The sequence below is a fragment of the Lissotriton vulgaris genome, chromosome 12, assembly GCF_964263255.1.
Source record: "Lissotriton vulgaris chromosome 12, aLisVul1.2, whole genome shotgun sequence".
NCBI lineage: Eukaryota > Metazoa > Chordata > Amphibia > Caudata > Salamandridae > Lissotriton > Lissotriton vulgaris.
In genome coordinates this window covers 731,504,973-731,521,254 of record NC_141700.1, presented here as the reverse complement: position 1 = coordinate 731,521,254, position 16,282 = coordinate 731,504,973, and the positions used below count along the sequence as shown (strand labels likewise).

At 45.0% G+C, this 16,282-nt stretch overlaps 1 protein-coding gene across 2 annotated transcripts in view; it reads left to right on the top strand.

Moving 5' to 3' along the window:
- Window positions 1–14,088, top strand: part of LOC147678416 (transmembrane protein 272-like) — a 93,882-nt gene extending 79,794 nt beyond the window's left edge. For both annotated transcript variants that reach the window (XM_086946007.1, XM_086946008.1), the window contains exon 5: window positions 13,606–14,088. In XM_086946007.1, the coding sequence (XP_086802133.1) occupies window positions 13,606–13,811 (206 nt within the window). In that variant the 3' untranslated portion in view covers window positions 13,812–14,088. The remainder of the gene's footprint in view (window positions 1–13,605) is intronic.
- Window positions 14,089–16,282: the final 2,194 nt, after the last annotated feature.

The window sequence follows — 16,282 nt, the reverse complement described above, 5'->3', positions numbered from 1 at the left end:
CTTATATAGGGATTGTTTTATTGAACCTATTTGATGTAGTGTGTCAATTTTCAAGTACATGTATTTTTAATGCTTTTTTGTAATGTATTTGTTTCTTATTTGATAGAGGCTACTATTTAATGATGTTTTAAATGTATCTATGTATGTCCCATGCTTTTATGAGAAATACTCGAATAAAGCCACTTTGAATTGAATTGCATCCAAATATGCCACATTAAAGTTAAGTGCTCCTTAACAATTCCCCCTAGGACGCACTCTACACACAAACTAGGGGCTTCCATGGCATTCTTAGGGAATATACCCTTCGATAACATCTGCAAGGCTGCAACATGGCCTATATCTCACACATTCACAAAGCACTATTGTGTAGATGTTAGCAAAACAACAAGGTAGTGTAGGCCAGGCAGTTTTAAGAACACAATTTCAAACCACTGCAACAGATACAGGTTAACCACTGCATGGTGGATAACTGCTGTATAGTCTATGCTAAAGCATATGAGCTGCAGCTCATATGCCTCGAACGAAAAATGCTACTTACCCAGAATGCTTCTATTCTTAGCATATAGAGCTTTAGAGCCATATGCGCCCACCACCCTCCCCGGGTACCTTTATCTGTTGCAGTATTATCTTACTTAGATACACTATACATGGACATCCCTTTACTACTTTTACTAACTCCATCATCACCCTTACAGCAAAAGAATCTGGGGGTGGAGTCGATGGCCATGTGCACTATCACCAAAAGGAGGAGTCACCTACCTCGTGACTGCAAACACTTCTTCGAACAAAAACAAAGTGCAAACATGCGGACTCAACACTAGATGGCGATCTATGCTAAAGCATATGGCTCTGCAGCTCTATATGCCAAGAACAGATGCATACTGGGTAAGTAGCATTTTCCTTAACATGCATTTATTTTAGTTTAATTAAATGCAATTACATATAAATGTAAATTATATAAAGGATCCAGTAACAGTATTCAAGAACCAGACACGAGAACCCAAACTCTGCAGTATTTCAATTAATTGCAGTGTCTCCAAATACGCCATTCGGTTGGTATCAGCCTTGTTCACATTAAAGAAACCGTTGTTATTGTGTTATTTACATGCTTGCGTGCCACATGGCTCAGTGAACATAGTGAAACTGCTTGTGACCAGCTTATTGCCTATTTCATTTCCAAAATATTTAGTGATTTTCAGAAATACAGCCATAAATATAAATTAATCTAATCACATACCTATTGGTTGGGGTTAGTTTTAAAACTCACATTAAAGTTATTTGTATATTCATTTACCAGTCAGGGGTAATTCTAGTGCTATGGTAAGGGCACCATATTTTATTAAAAAACATTAATTGAATTTACGTCTATTATATATTTATCATTGGTTAGCGTTTGTATTAGGGGCTATAGTAAGAGTTGCTTAATTGGAGCTATCAATATAAAAAAAAATTATAGATTTTAATTTCTAAGTCTTGGTGCAATGGTTAGGCACAAAAAATGAAGCTCAATCATATTGTATTTTTATTAAATATAATTTAAAACTAGATATTTATCACAGTTTATAAATATAGTGAATACGTTTCGTACTGAAATACATTTATATTTTTATTTGTAAGCTCTATGATTAGGCATTAAAGACAAGGTAAACATCCAAATGAGGAAAAATAGAGCTGAGAGGTAATGGAAGACCTTTAATAATAATTTTAAGGTAATTGTATTGTAATTGCATTTATATAGCGCTTACTACCCCAGACGAAACACTGAGGCGCTTTTTCGGCAAGTATCACACTACTCCGGGACCCATAAAGGAATTGGTGTTGAATTAGTATAGTGAAATATGAAAGTAATTTAAGTGGTGGATAGGTTAGTCAGTTATTTGGATTCGGAAGGATAGAAGAGGTAAGAATGGTTTGCATTTATATAGCGCTTGTTAGCCCTGATGGGGTGTTGAAGCACTTTTTTGGCGAGTAGCACGATACTCCAGAAACCCATAAAGGATTAGTGGTGAATTAGTATGGTGAAACATGAAAGTAATTTGAGTGGTGGATATTAGTACGTTATTTGGAGTGAGAAGGATAGCGGAGGGATAGAAGGGGAAGAAAGGTTTGCATTCATACAGCACCTGTTATCCCTGATAGGTGTTGAAGTGCTTTTCTGGTGAGCAGCACGTTACTCCAGAACCCATAAACGATTAGTGTTGAAAATTAGTATAGTGAAATATGAAGTCATTTGAGTGGTGGATATGTTATTCAGTTATTTGGATAGAGAAGAGTAAGCGGCGGGACAGAAAAAGGAAAGAGGTTTGTATTTATATATGCATGCTACCCCTAATGGGGTTTTGAAGCGCTTTTGTGGGCATGTTGCCCCCTCCTCTTGAACCCATAAGGATTAGTGTTGAATTAGTATAGAGAAATATGAAAGTAATTTGAGTGGTGGATATGTTAGTCAGTTATTTGGATTGAGAAGGGTTGGGGAGGGGTTGAAAAGGGAAAACGGTTTGCATTTATATAGCGCTTGTAACCCTGATGGGTGTTGAAGCCATAAAGGATTAGTGGTGAATTAGTATAGTGGAATATGAAATTTGAGAAGTGAACATGTTAGTCTGTTATTATGATGGAAAAGGATAGTGGAGGGATAGAAGAATGAAGGATTTAGAGATGTATATTTATATTTTTTGGGAGGTCATAGCAGTAGGAGGAGGCTTTTGGATGAGTAAAAAGGGGCTGTGGAGGGGAAGAATCAGAGGGAGTTTAGAAATTTTTGTTTTGGGGGATCGGTATAGTAAAAGAGGTGTCAGATGATGCAAGGTGGGGTAGAGTAGGGGAGAGTCTAGAAAGGGTTATTTTGGGGATCATAGTAGTAGTATGAGTTTGAGATAAATAAGAGTGAATGTAGAGGATATATTGATAGATGTATAGGGTGAGAAATATGGTAGTGCATTGGAAAGAGTAGTTGAAAGATTACTGAGATGAGTCAAAGTTGGGCGCGAAGGTATATTGAGAAAAGTATAGGCTGAGAAATGAGGTAGTGCATTGGACATGCTAAATTTGAAGAAAGTGATCTATATAGATCCATAAGAACATTGAAAGGATATAGATGCATAAAGGAGGTAAGTATATGTAGATTAAAGATATTGATAGAGGTACAGGATGAGAAATAGGGTAGTACATGGAAGGTACATAGATGCACAATGGAAGCAAGTACATGTAGACCAAAGATGCACCAGATAAACTCCGGTTTTCAAGTGCTATTGTACTTAATTTTTTTTACATAATTATTGTACATGTTTATACAAAGCAATACACAAAGATCGGTACATATCTATAGTGAAAATAATGCTTATATACAGAGGGATATGCTGTAAATTTCTGTTTGCGTATGGTGCTTATGCGGTGAAGAGCCAACTGTTGACTATTTTTCTGAAGATAAGGTGGCTGTCCGTGGATCTTCTGTTGGGGGTAAAGAGATCCATATTTTGGCTGCTTGAACGGAGAAGGATGTGCCACCCATGTTTTTTTCTTGTATCTTGGGATTTTGAAGCGAGTTCAAGTTAAAAAATGTATATAGCGCACTACTCACCCAGAGAGTCTCAATGCGCTTGGGGGAGGGGGGTGTTTTTACTTCTCGAATATCCAAGTTTTTAGTTGCTTTCTGAAGGAGAGGTGGTTCTGAGTAAGGCGAAGGTGGGTGGGGAGAGAATTCCAGGTCTTGGCCGCTAAGTAGGAGAAGGATCTGCCCCTCATGGTGGATCTATGGATGCGCGGAATTGCGGCGAGGGCTTGATTGGACGATCGTAGTTGGCGGGAGGGGGTGTAGAAGGACAGTCGCGTGTTGAGGCATTCGGGTCCTAGGTCATAGAGGGCTTTGTGTACATGGGTGAGGAGACGAAACGTTATTCTATTGTTGACTGGGAGCCAGTGGAGGTCTTTCAGGTGGCCGGAAATGTGATCTTGACGAGCGATGTCCAGTATGAGTCTGGCTGATGCGTTTTGGATGCGTTGGAGTTTTTTCTGTAGTTTGGCTATGGTTCCGGCTTAAAGGGTGTTTCTGTAATCCAGTGTGTGGGTGACCGTCTTTCTTGTTTCGGTGGGGATCCAACGGAAGACTTTTTTGAGCATGCGTAGGATGTTGAAGCAGGATGATGAGACGGCGTTGGCTTGTCTGGTCATCGAGAGGGAGGAGTCCAGGATGAAGCCCAGGTTACGTGCGTGATCCGTAGGTATGGGTGCGGTTCCCAGGGCCGGTGGCCACCAAGAGTCGTCCCAGGCAGAGGGGGCTGAGCCTAAGATGAGGACTTGCGTTTTGTCCGAGTTTAGTTTTAGATTTGGCGACCTCCGGCTCTGTTCTACTCCCAAACACCCTGACTTCCCCCCACCCTGCCCCCCCCTTCCCTGGCCTCCGTGCTCCGCCCCACCCGGACGCCCTCTTCCGGGGCCCCTACCTCGCTCCCTGCCCAGGGCCGCCATGAGCCTAGAGCCGCCCCTGACTAAATAAATATAAACAAAGAGCAGAGGAACTAGTTTCAGAGGGAAAACAAATCTCCTAGGCAGCTATTTTGTGTGCCCTGGACAGCTTGGATACTGTAGCACAAGTGATGAATTCTTCAATTGTACTACACAGACATGCTTGGCTGCGCATATCCTGATTTAAACCTGAGGTTCTGCAAAACCTCTTAAACATCCCTTTTGATGGAAAAAACATTTCGCCCAGAGATGGAAAAAAACATTTGCAACAGAGATGGATACTCCATTAGAATAAATGAAAAAGACAAAGAAACTGCAAAATCCATGGAAGGGTTGCAGAACACAACACGTAGGTAGCCGTCCTTTCATAGGGTTCAGAACAGGGGGGCAGTCAAGACCACCACCACTGACACCCAGTCCTACCAGAAACAATAACTGGTATACCATCAGTAAAATGCTTGGGGTTACTACAGAGGAGTATACAAGAGGGGCTATCAAAGATTCAAAGGTACTCCTGGAAAGGGAGCCTCTACTTCTAAACAATGATTCCCCTCAACTCCCCCAATCACACACCTGTTGGGGGAAGCCTGCAGCAGTTCCACCACCTTTTGCCTGAAATAACATCTGAATAATGGGTGCTGTTCATCGTTTAACATGGATGATGTTTAGACCTCATACCCCATGCCCCAAACATGCCTCCATGCACACAGACCATCAACACCTTCACCTTAACAAGGAGGAGGTCAAAGCTCTGCTGTCCAAAGATGCCATAGAGCCAGTTCCAAAGAACGCCTTGAAAGAGGCGTGTATTCCCTATACTTCTTGATACCCAAGAAGGATGGAACGCTGAGATCAATACTTCATCTTTGCCTTTTCAATCCATACACGTTATCGGAACACTTGCATATAGTAACACTACAGGATGTAATCCGTCTGCTTCACAAAGGCGACATGGTGGCACTCCAGTTTTTATTTTTATGATTTTTATTTATAAACAGTTGGCATGTTACAGACAGGAGCTTTTAAATTGGAAAGAGAAAATTACATGGTGGGCATTGCACATACTTCTGGTGCACAGCTAGACACATAGCACAAATTCTGTAAACCTCTAGGATGCAGAAAGGGTGTCCTCCCCAAACCCCTGGCGCAACAGTACAATGCAAGCACCTGATTTCGTTAGTGTTGTGGACCCCCCAGGTGAGTGATTCGTAACCCTCAAGTGCTTCGGAGGACTTATGATTACTGTTTGGGGCCTTGGGTAAGATGTCTGTTTGCCGACGATAGGTGGTAAAGGGTTCCCAGTTGTCTCAGAGGTGGTCTCCCGGCAGCATCAGGTCCCAGTAGTTGGATAATTGTTTGTGGCAGTATGTAATGTCTGTGACCCGGTCTTGGGCTTGTGGTGCTCATGCGCGTCTCCATTTCATTGCTATTTTTCGATTTGCGGCAAGGAGCATCAAAGCAAGCAATTTACGGGAATCACTGGGCATGTCCTTTACAAGGCCCAGTAGCCCCAACATTGGGGGCGGGGATACTGGTATGTTTGCGACTCTCCATATTATGCAGAAGATCTCCACCCAGTAGGCAGCAATTGCAGGACAGTGCCAGGCCAAGGGAATGAAGTCCCCGTGAGGTGAATAGCAGCGTGGGCAGCGGGACTCCGGGGATAGCCCCATCGGGTGTATTGGTATAGGGGTTCAGTATAATTAGTGCAAATATTTTAAATGGATAAGTCGTAGTCTGTAGTTGGGAGAAAGCCTCTCAGGCTGGCCGCAGCAGAAGGCCCACTGGGTATCGGTTAGGAGAAGGGCGAGGTCTTTTCGCCAAGGCTTCTCAATCAATCAATCAATCAAATACATTTGTAGAGCGCACTACTTTGTCTCGAGGAAGGCGGCCAGCTGTTTGTTGACGGTCTTCTCGATGACTTTGGCTGGAAACGGGAGGAGCGAGATGGGGCGGTAATTCTTGAGTTCGGTGGGGTCCGCTGTAGGTTTCTTGAGTAGGGCGCTGAGTTCGGCGTGCTTCCAGCTCTCCGGGAAGGTGGCGGTGTCGAAGGAGGTGTTGATGATGTCCCGCAGGTGGGGTGCGATGACAGCGTCGGCCTTGTTGAAGACGTGGTGAGGGCAGGGGTCGGTTGGAGATCCGGGGTTGGATGGAGTTCATCATGCGGACGGTGTCTTCGGTGCTGATCGGAGTCCAGGCGCAGAGGGTGGTGGTGGGGGGCGGTGGTTCGGTCGTGGCGTGCGTCGGTTGAGTGTTGAAGCTGTTGTGTATGTCCGCGATCTTTTTGTGGAAGTGGGAGGCGAGGGAGTTGGAGAGGTCTTGCGATGGGGTGATGTCGTTGTGTCCGGCGTTGGGGTTGGAGAGCTCTTTCACGATGTTGAAGAGTTCCATGCAGTTGTGTGCGTTGTTGTCCAGCCGGTCCTTGAATGCAGTTTTCTTGGTGGCGCGGTTCAGTTGGTGGTGCTTCCGGGTGGCAAGCTTGAGGGTGGTCATGTTGTCCGGTGTTGGTTCCCTTCTCCAGGCTTTCTCGAGGGCTCGGCAGTTCTTCTTGGAGCTCTTGAGTTCGTCGGTGAACCATAGGGCCTTCTTGCTGCCGGGTCTGCTGGGCGGGGTCCTCAGTGGGGCGAGTTCGTCTGCGCAGTTGCTGATCCACTTCGTGAGGTTGTCGGCGGCCTGGCTGGGGTTTGCTGAGCTGGCGGGAGGGTGCTGGCTCAGGGAAGGCTGGTGTGGCTGCTGCTGGTGCGGTGCGCTGCATGTGGTTATATAGGGATGTTATCAGTTTCCGGGCGAGGGTGTCGTGTATATGTCGGAAAACGCTGTGAGTGTCGTTGGGGGAGCTGGGAAGGTGTTGTGAAGAGCCCGTCATGTTGCACGCAATTGGTAATACAAAAGGACGCCCAAGGGTGCACCTGTCAATGGCCGAGGTTGGATGGGCAAGGAATTGGCCGTCCGGATAGAGATCCACAAAGGTGTGAATATTTTGCTTGCTGGCACGGCTAATTGCGCCTTTATCATGTGAATGAGGTAACTGGGTGTTTTGCCACTGGAACGGATGGGGCATAGAGTTGAGTGTTGCCTGTGCATCTTGCCATCCTGATCCATGCCCAACGCATACATTGCGGAGTGTCGACCTCTGAGCCTGCCAGTTTATAAGTAAGAAATAGCACTGTATATAATGACCACGGGGAGATCCTGTCTGTCTTGAGCGTGATGTTTGTTTGAAAAGGTGTGGGGTGAGTCCAGTAGTGTACGAAATGTGCCTGGGCACACAGCGCATAAAGCTGCAGATCTGGTGCACCCATCCCTCCCTGTGATTGTGGCAGTGTTAGAAGTTCGTATGCAATGCAGTGCTGTTGGTCCACCCAGACTAGCATGATGAGGTTGGAACAAAGACGTTTAAAAAAGGCCTTTGTAATTGTGATAGGAATATTCACAAATAAAGAAATTTGGTTTGCACGACCATCTTTGCAATGGCAATCCATCCTGCCATGGACAATGGAAGCTCAGACCACAAAGGAACATGGTCCTCTAACCAGGCTATGGCTCTGCTAAAGGTAGCTTGCTATAGTTACTCAACATTCCTGCTGACCAGGGTGCCCAGGTATTTAACGGGCCCAGTGGCCCATTAGAGCGGGTAATCTATCGGGAACGGAACTGTGGCATCCGTTAAGGGAAGAAGCGTAGATTTGTCCCAATTAACTTGAACACCAGACAAGCCCCTAATTCATATGACTTCACAGATTAATGGGGAGAGATTAGTCTCGGGGTGAATAGCATAAAGGGTAATGCCACCATAAAAGGATAGGACCAGTCCGCGAGATGTAAAGCCTATGTCCCGGTTCGCGTGGTGCCGAATGATTTTGGCCGCTAGGGGTTCTATTGTGATGGCGAAAAGTAAGGGGGGAGCGGGCACCTTTGCTGCGTGCCTATTGTCACTGGGAAAGGGTGTGATATTTGCCCATTGCGGCATACTAGGGCGATGAGCAGAGTGTAGAGCAGGTGTCTCTGTGCAATGAAGTTAGTGCCGAGACCTAGTCGAGATAGAAATGGGAAGAGGTATTCCCTATCCAGCCTTTCCAACACTTTTGTGGCATTGAGCAATGCAGCCACTGCAGAGTTATGGGGATGCAGATGATGCATAACTGCAAATATGGTTCCTAAGTTATGGGCCGTGGAGCAGCCCAGTATAAATCTGGGTTGATCGGGTCTGATCCTTACAGTACTGTATCAAATATTTTGTTGTCTATGTTGAGAGACAGGGAGCGATATAAGTCGCATTGGTTAGCTGGTTTGTCCGGTTTCAGGAGTGTGAAAATGACTGCCTCCCGCATCAATGGGGGGGGTTGGAGGGAGCCAGCCCACCTTAAGGGTGTCCTGGTAAACGTTCAGAAGTTTAGGAGTAAGAATTGAAGAGTATTCTAGGCCGGGAGCTCTATCAGGGGGAGTCTGACGATTGCCTGCTGCATTTACTCCGCAGTGATCCGGAAGTCTAAAAACTCCAGCTGTGCATCTGATAGCCTACCAATTCGATGGCATCAATGTAGGCATGGAGGCCAGAGAGAGATGCAATTTGCAAAGTGGAGTAGAGGTGGGCAAAAAAGTCAACCATGATTTGTAGGAGCTCTGGGGTGGAGGAACAGGTTTGAATCGCTGGGTCGAGAAGTTCGGAGATGTAGGATGAAGCATGTGGACTCTGGAGCAACCTGGCCAAAATTCTAACAGGGCGATCACCCTCACCGTATCTACGGGCTTGAGTCTCTTTCTCCATGAAAAGTGTTTCTCTCAGCGCCTCATCCTGATACATCGACATCTTGTTGCGTATGTTTGCCAGCATGCGGGGGATGCTGGAGCAGTAGAAATGGGCTTTAAGCGTAGCAATGTTGGTTTCGAGTTTTGAAAGTGTCCCACGCATGGATTTGAGGATGCCGTGCTGTTTGGCTATACACGTGCGGCGTATGACCGCTTTGAAAGCATCCAAAAGCACGGCTTGAGAGTCGGCTGAGCCTGTGTTTTGCTCAAAGTATTCTTGAATAGTTGTGCGTATTTCCTCTCTGAAGATCATGTTCCTGAGAGCTCACTGTGGTAGTTTTCATGAGAATGCGCTAGGTAGGGTGTGGAGAGGCTGAAGAACTAATTGCACCATGGAATGATCCTGCAGAGTGTGCAGTAAATAAGAGACCGTTGTCTGCCAGGCCAGTATGTCCCTGGTTGCCAGTCAGTAGTCAGTCCTTGCCCGTGCAGCAATGAGAAGCATGTGCTTTAATGCATGGTATGGTGTATATCGCGCCAGAGATCAGTGAGGTGGTTGTCCATGATTATCACGGTGTGTCGAGGCCGCTTGGTGATGGGGTCATCTGGAACTACCTGCTCTGTCCATCATGCCGTCCAGTGCGTTATTAGAATCGCCACACCAAAGTACTGTAGGCGGGCCAGCACTGGCAATTAGGTGCCAAACCCTGAGGAAGAAATTGGGGTTGTCTATATTTGGTCCGTAGATGGTAGCAAGAGTTATGGAGTAAATTGTAAAATTGATACTTGTATAGCGCACTAGGCACCCGTAAGGGTCTCAAGGCACTTGTACGAATACCGCTGTGGAACCCATCCTGGCTTTCCCTGTGAGGCGTCCACTCCTGGGCACCCCCAAGGTGGAGGCCAGGCATCCTTAGCGTTGTGGGGGCCATTGTGGAGATTAAGCAAGCTATTGCCCAGAGTTGCAGAGTGGGACTCCATGATTGGAATAGGCACCGAGGCGAGAATTATCAAGTCTGTGGAATTTTGAGCCCAAGGCCTGCCGAGGTGGGGAATTGAACCCTGGTCCCAGGCTAGACCTCTGCATCAGGGTCTGCCGCTCTAATCATTGAGCCATACTGCTCCACAGTGATTGTATAATGTGCCTACTAATATGACATATTGACCTTCGCTGTCGCAAATGCAGTGGGTGGTGGTCCAAGCCTGGCCCCTACGTATAAGTACACAGATCCCTCTCGCGTAATTAGAGTATATTGATGAGTAGGATAGACGCCAGTCCCTAGTGAGTAAGGTGGGAAGAGAGTTGATTATTAGGTGAGTTTCTTGGAGTAGTCCAATATCGATCTTGTGCCTATTCAGGTACTCATGCACTAGATGAACTTTCCTGCCATCATTGAGGCCCTTTATGTTCCATGTGATGAGTTTGACCTTCGCTGCCCTATTCATCCTTGCACTTGGGGGGAGATCGCCAAGTGGTTGCCTTGCTGTGTATGGGGTGGACTGTGCAGTGCCCTACATGCTAGTACGATAATAGTGTATGTGTATGCCATTAGGCCAACAATTTTGAGATGCATTAAACCAAACTTATTTAACTGTCCCACAAGAAAAAAAACCTGAACCACCCCCTGGACCCACAATAACCCCCAATAAGGTTCTGGTTCCCTCACCCAAAACATTGTCAACTGGAAGTTATCCCCTGGGGCAGTGGAATCTCCGAGCTTACGACCCGCCGTGAAGGCTGAGTGGCCGAGCATCAATCATGGGGGGGCCTCCAGCCACATAGCACACCACAGCATGCCCTACAAACACAGGCATTTGGGGAGTGCTCTGACCGCATTCCAATACATTAGAGAAGAACAGCACATTTAAAAAGGCAAATGGTTTGTAACCCAGCACGGCCTATGCTTCTAAACACTATAACAACTCTTGTATTATTGAACAGAAGAAAAGAAATTGTTCAAACCTAATCAGTGTCACTCAGTAGCACCTCAGATGGGGGTCGTGATGTGGCTTGCCAGAATCAGAGAGCCTTGACTTGTTGCTTAGCAAACTTGAAGGCTTGTTTTGTGTCTGTGAAATGGTTCATTTTGCCATTTGTGTAATTTCAAGCTTGGCTCGATACAACATGGCATATTTTATATTGGCCTGCTGCAATAGATGTTTAGTTGGTTGGAGGTCCCAGTGGGCCGCCTGCACCGCCAGAGTAAAATTGGGATAGAAGAATATATTGGATTTGGCCCCATTCTCTGGCCAGCCTAAAGATCGGGTCGCGGTCCTTGTAGTTCGCAGGAGGGGGGACTCCCGGCAGAGGCCTGCGGACCATCGACCTGTGGGCTCTTTTAGTGATTAAGATCGGGGACAAGTGTGCGCCAAAGAGGTCCCATAACATGGTATCCACAAAGTCCTCCATTCTCAAGACCGCGGTGGACTCCGGCACCCCCATCACTCGAATGTTATTGCGCCTCAACCAGGCTTCAAGATCTTCATAGTTTTGTTTGAGTTCTAGGACTTTGTCAATGCACAGGAGTTGTTCGGAGGTGGTAGCAATGTTGTCTTCTGATTCCGAGATGCAGGATTCCATGTGTTTGAGTCTTGAATTGTGGGCATCCACTCGGTTCTTCACCTTGTCAAGGCGGGAGTACAGTATATCTAGCTTGGCGTCTGTTTTTCTGTGAAACACTCCATTGCTACTTCTTTGTTGTAACTCCACACCAATGATGGTATCAGGGCACATCTGAGACACAAAACTAGCAGGCGAAAAGATGGGGTAATATAGTCTCCCTTCTTCTCTGGGGCGGATGGCTCTTCGTAAGACACCTAGAAACTTTGCAGGCAGATGAACAGTGGGCCTTTGCTTGTGCCCAGGTAAACAGTATGTTGCTGAATAATAGACATGCACTCGTCTAGGTCCGATATCTTATTTGATAAAATTACTCCCCAACAGAGTTTAAAGCTATTGGGATTATCAAGAATGCAACAAGTCCTAGATGTTCACATAGTGAAGCTGATTTCATACACTCATCCTAGTAATGCCAGGGTTGACTGCTTCTTGGAAAGAGCTATTCAGTGAATTAAACTTGATGACACAGCTGAAGACAGACCCTCACTCCTGGTGGTGCTACTAGGACATGCCGGATATATCCTCCTCCGTAGATACACAGCCTTGTGTTGGAGCCTCCCAATTGTGGTAATGTGGGGGGGGGGGGTACATGTCCACTGCCTGAGGCCCGATGTGGGACTAAAGACCTGATTTTCTGCAATGATTCATCACACACGTATACATTTCTCCTCCAAATCTTCTGATGCCCAAAGGGCATCTAGACCCTAGGAGAAAAGACCTACACCAAAAAGAGGGGAGCCCCGAAAAATGATTGGTGGAGACCTGGCCTATTCTATATACTGGGCATGCATGCTACATGCCATCACATAACTACCACTGTCTAGCCTACCAGTACACCAATAGTTGTGTATATCTTGTAATATTGAAACGTGTGTTAGATGTTGATATTAAAAATGACTACTGAAAAGTACACTTTTTTCATGAAGGCTGTTTGTTTCTGCTACGTAAACACTGGTGCAATGGTATCATTGTTGTGTTGCAAACACAAGGAGATGATGGACGGTGCGCTAAAACCTTTGAGACACTCACCCACCCCCCAGTCACAGATCTAGGTTGAATCCATCATCGCTCTTTAGCTCACTTCGCCACCCCAGTTCAGACCCAGCCATATGCAAATCCGTCTTGACCCAGTGCCTCATGGGAACAGTCCAGCCCGAACTGCCAAGCCAGACCTCGATGTCTGTCAGCAACAGGTTGGCTAGTAGTCTATAGTGATGCTTTATAAAGTAAATAAAGTTGGAAAAAATATCCAGTTGGCATGGGATGGAACAGTGGCAGAAAGTGAAGTTGAAAAGAGAACATATTCATGCATAGAAGTCTCATTCCAAGAACTAATGCTGGAGGGAAAGACCACAGACTTCACTTGTGTGTTAAGGTCTCTGGATGTTTCTGATAAGCTCTGGCAGTCTCTTTGATACAGCCATCCTGCAGTCATATTCTTCCTCTCTTCTCCTCATTTAGTCTCCATTCTTTCCTGTGTTTTACTCTTTCCAGTCCCTCTCTGCCCCTCATTCTCTCACCCTTCTGCCCTCACCCTTTTCCTTTGTGCCTCCCTTCGGCTTCACTGTCATCTTGTTTCCTGCTGGACAGTTTTTCTCTTTTTCTTCTGTTCTCTCCCAGTTTTGTTCCTTACTAACTCACCTTTTGTTGCCAAGATAGAGTTTAGGTAAAAGGATTACAAAACTATGTTGGTCTAGAGCGTATACCAAGTACAATCTGTTTTTATTCATTACTAGTAATTCGATGTTTATCGCTCTCTCTTTCTCACCCAGGAAACGTTTGGATTTATTCCATTTATGCCCCAAATTATACAGACAGCACTGCTGCAAACTATTGCCACAAGCGGCTCTACCTCTACGCCTTCTGGAGTACAACGTTGGTGTACATTTTCTTGGGACTGTTCATCGTCATTGGCTGCAGTATGCTTCTCTGCGCCTGTTGCATGTCGTCCAGATCCTCTTCGGAAGTCCCCGAGTAGAAAGATAGCGCTGTGCCCTAACTCCTGATTGACATTTCAGTAGACTTGCTATTGTTGGCTGTCAGACCAGCTGACATCATCTAAAAAAAATTATTTACTGGTCTACTCCTTTTTCTGTCCCATCAGCAGCTCTTCTGGTTCCCGTTGCAACAGGTTGTACTGGACAAAAGAAAACACTATGGACCCAATAAACAAAGACCAAAAGGATTCAATTGAAACCAATAGAAGCAGAATGTACGAGCATGAGTTATACAAAGTAAAGGTCACAAAGACCTGATCACTGGTCGTGTCATTGAAAGTGTGTCATTTGAAGTCATTAAGCACCAATATTTTCCAGAAAAAAAGCCTAATATAATCAACAGGTCATTTTTTGGATCCATCTGGAATTCTTTATTGCAGCCTCAAGTCCTCTTCCTGAAGAAGTCGAGAACAACCGCCTGGGTCTGATGCCTGAGAGGAAGTGGTCAACTTAGCTTAACTTTGACCTCCACCCCCCTTCCAGCTTCCTGACGAAGGCAGCCGGAAGAGCTCCAGAAAGGGTATACCCATACAGCTCTTTGTGTAGAGAATCATCCTGTTCTTGCACCCCGGACCTTTTTCTGCTACTTCAGTGAGAAACGTCCCTCCCTTCATAGAATTTGCCACTCCAGGTTCAAATTCACACTCCATTTTAAGACAGTGCACTTATGTGTTTCTGCATATCATATTCAATCGGGCTTGAACTATAATATGGGGCTTTGAGTGAATTTTTGTGTCAAAATATGCCTGACAGTCCACTTTAATTTAAACAAGCCTTACAAATGTCAACCGGTCTGGCTTATAAAAAGTGCCTCTTATTCTTGCACAACAACACATCCATTCTTCCACCCACTGACTCATTCTTGTATTTATCCACTTGCACAACCAAGCAGCCCCAAAAAAATCAACAACATATGCATGGCAGGCATATGCTTGCAATAACAAATAAAATTAAACATAGCAGCAGATAACCATATCACAACTGTATTGTACATAGTGTATCATTTTTGAAGATGTAAGGCATGGCCACCATGTTTAGAACCAACACGCTGTCAATCTTGAAATGGTAAAAAATTAGTACACCGTGGACATTACCATTCCATTATAGTCACCTGATGTATAGGCAGCGGGCGCACAAGATACGGCGCAGTGCAGATTTAATGAGCGGTAAGCAAGCAGCTTGTTAATGCCCTCTGGGGAACTCTGGAATGCTCTAAACAAAAGTGAGGGTGACAAATCATGGCAGCGCATTCATTATATCAGAACTCGGATAATAGCCTCAATGATTATTCCAGGACTCATATTGTAAATGGATTCAGATTCTAGCAAGGCTCTGATTGTGCCACTTTTCCACAGTGTAGGTCAGAAAGAGGCATAAGAGGTAGTTCAAATGATAGATTACCATGTGATTCAGTGCACCTCCAAAAACGTGCATGATTAGTGGTATTCTTCAACTCCTATACAATCTCTTCCCACTCTGAAAAAGAGTGGAAAGTCAAGAGTAAAACCTTTTCCAGGGAGGGAAAAGTAGGATGTGGGGAAAGTGAATTTGCAATCACTGAGCAAATTTTTGGATGAGCAAATGTAAACTTGTATATTTGCTCATGCAAAAGTGGCCTTCATAAAATGTTGCTAGTATTGTGTAATTCCACACTTCCCAGTAGGTACTGTGCATTTGTTGGGCAACATAAACGTACAGATGGTGCCAGACTGATTTGACGCTCCTCTGCAGGATATGTCATCTTGAGACCAACTAGCCCACAATGCCACCAGATGCACCCCTAAACCTAGACAGGTAGCAAATGGTTTTGGCAACCACAGAACATGACATCCCTGAACCACTCTCAGAGCTCCTAGTAACTGATCTAGAACCTTTTTGCTCAGTCACTACAGCTCTCTTTCTCGCCGAGAAATATACAAAGAATACACAGTGGGGCATTTTAAATATTTATTGAACCATCGTGATTTTCATATAAAATATGTGCTGCTATGATCAGTAGACAGAAGCAGATAAAAGTGATTAGCAATGTAAGGACAGTGAACAGAATGAAGAGCTCCACCACCTTGCTAAGACAATGTATATATGGAGGCATATAAAACCAATATATATATATATATATATATATATATATATATATATATATATATATATATATATTCACTGAAAAAAACCATAGGTTTCAGCCACGTTATAGTTGGGAATAAGCATTTAAAAAACCTTAGAAATTCACAGAAAACCCCCATAGGTTTCACCCATGTTATAGTTAGCTGGACATTTCTCTCATACAAAACCATTGAAATTCCCCCGTTATAGTTAGTTTAGCTAACTATAACTCGCGTGCCGCAATCCACTGCTGATGACGTCACATATTACATCACTTATGTCAGTGGCATCACTCATGACATCACTGATGACATCATCCAGTGAATGTGTCTTTCTGAAAAATAAATAT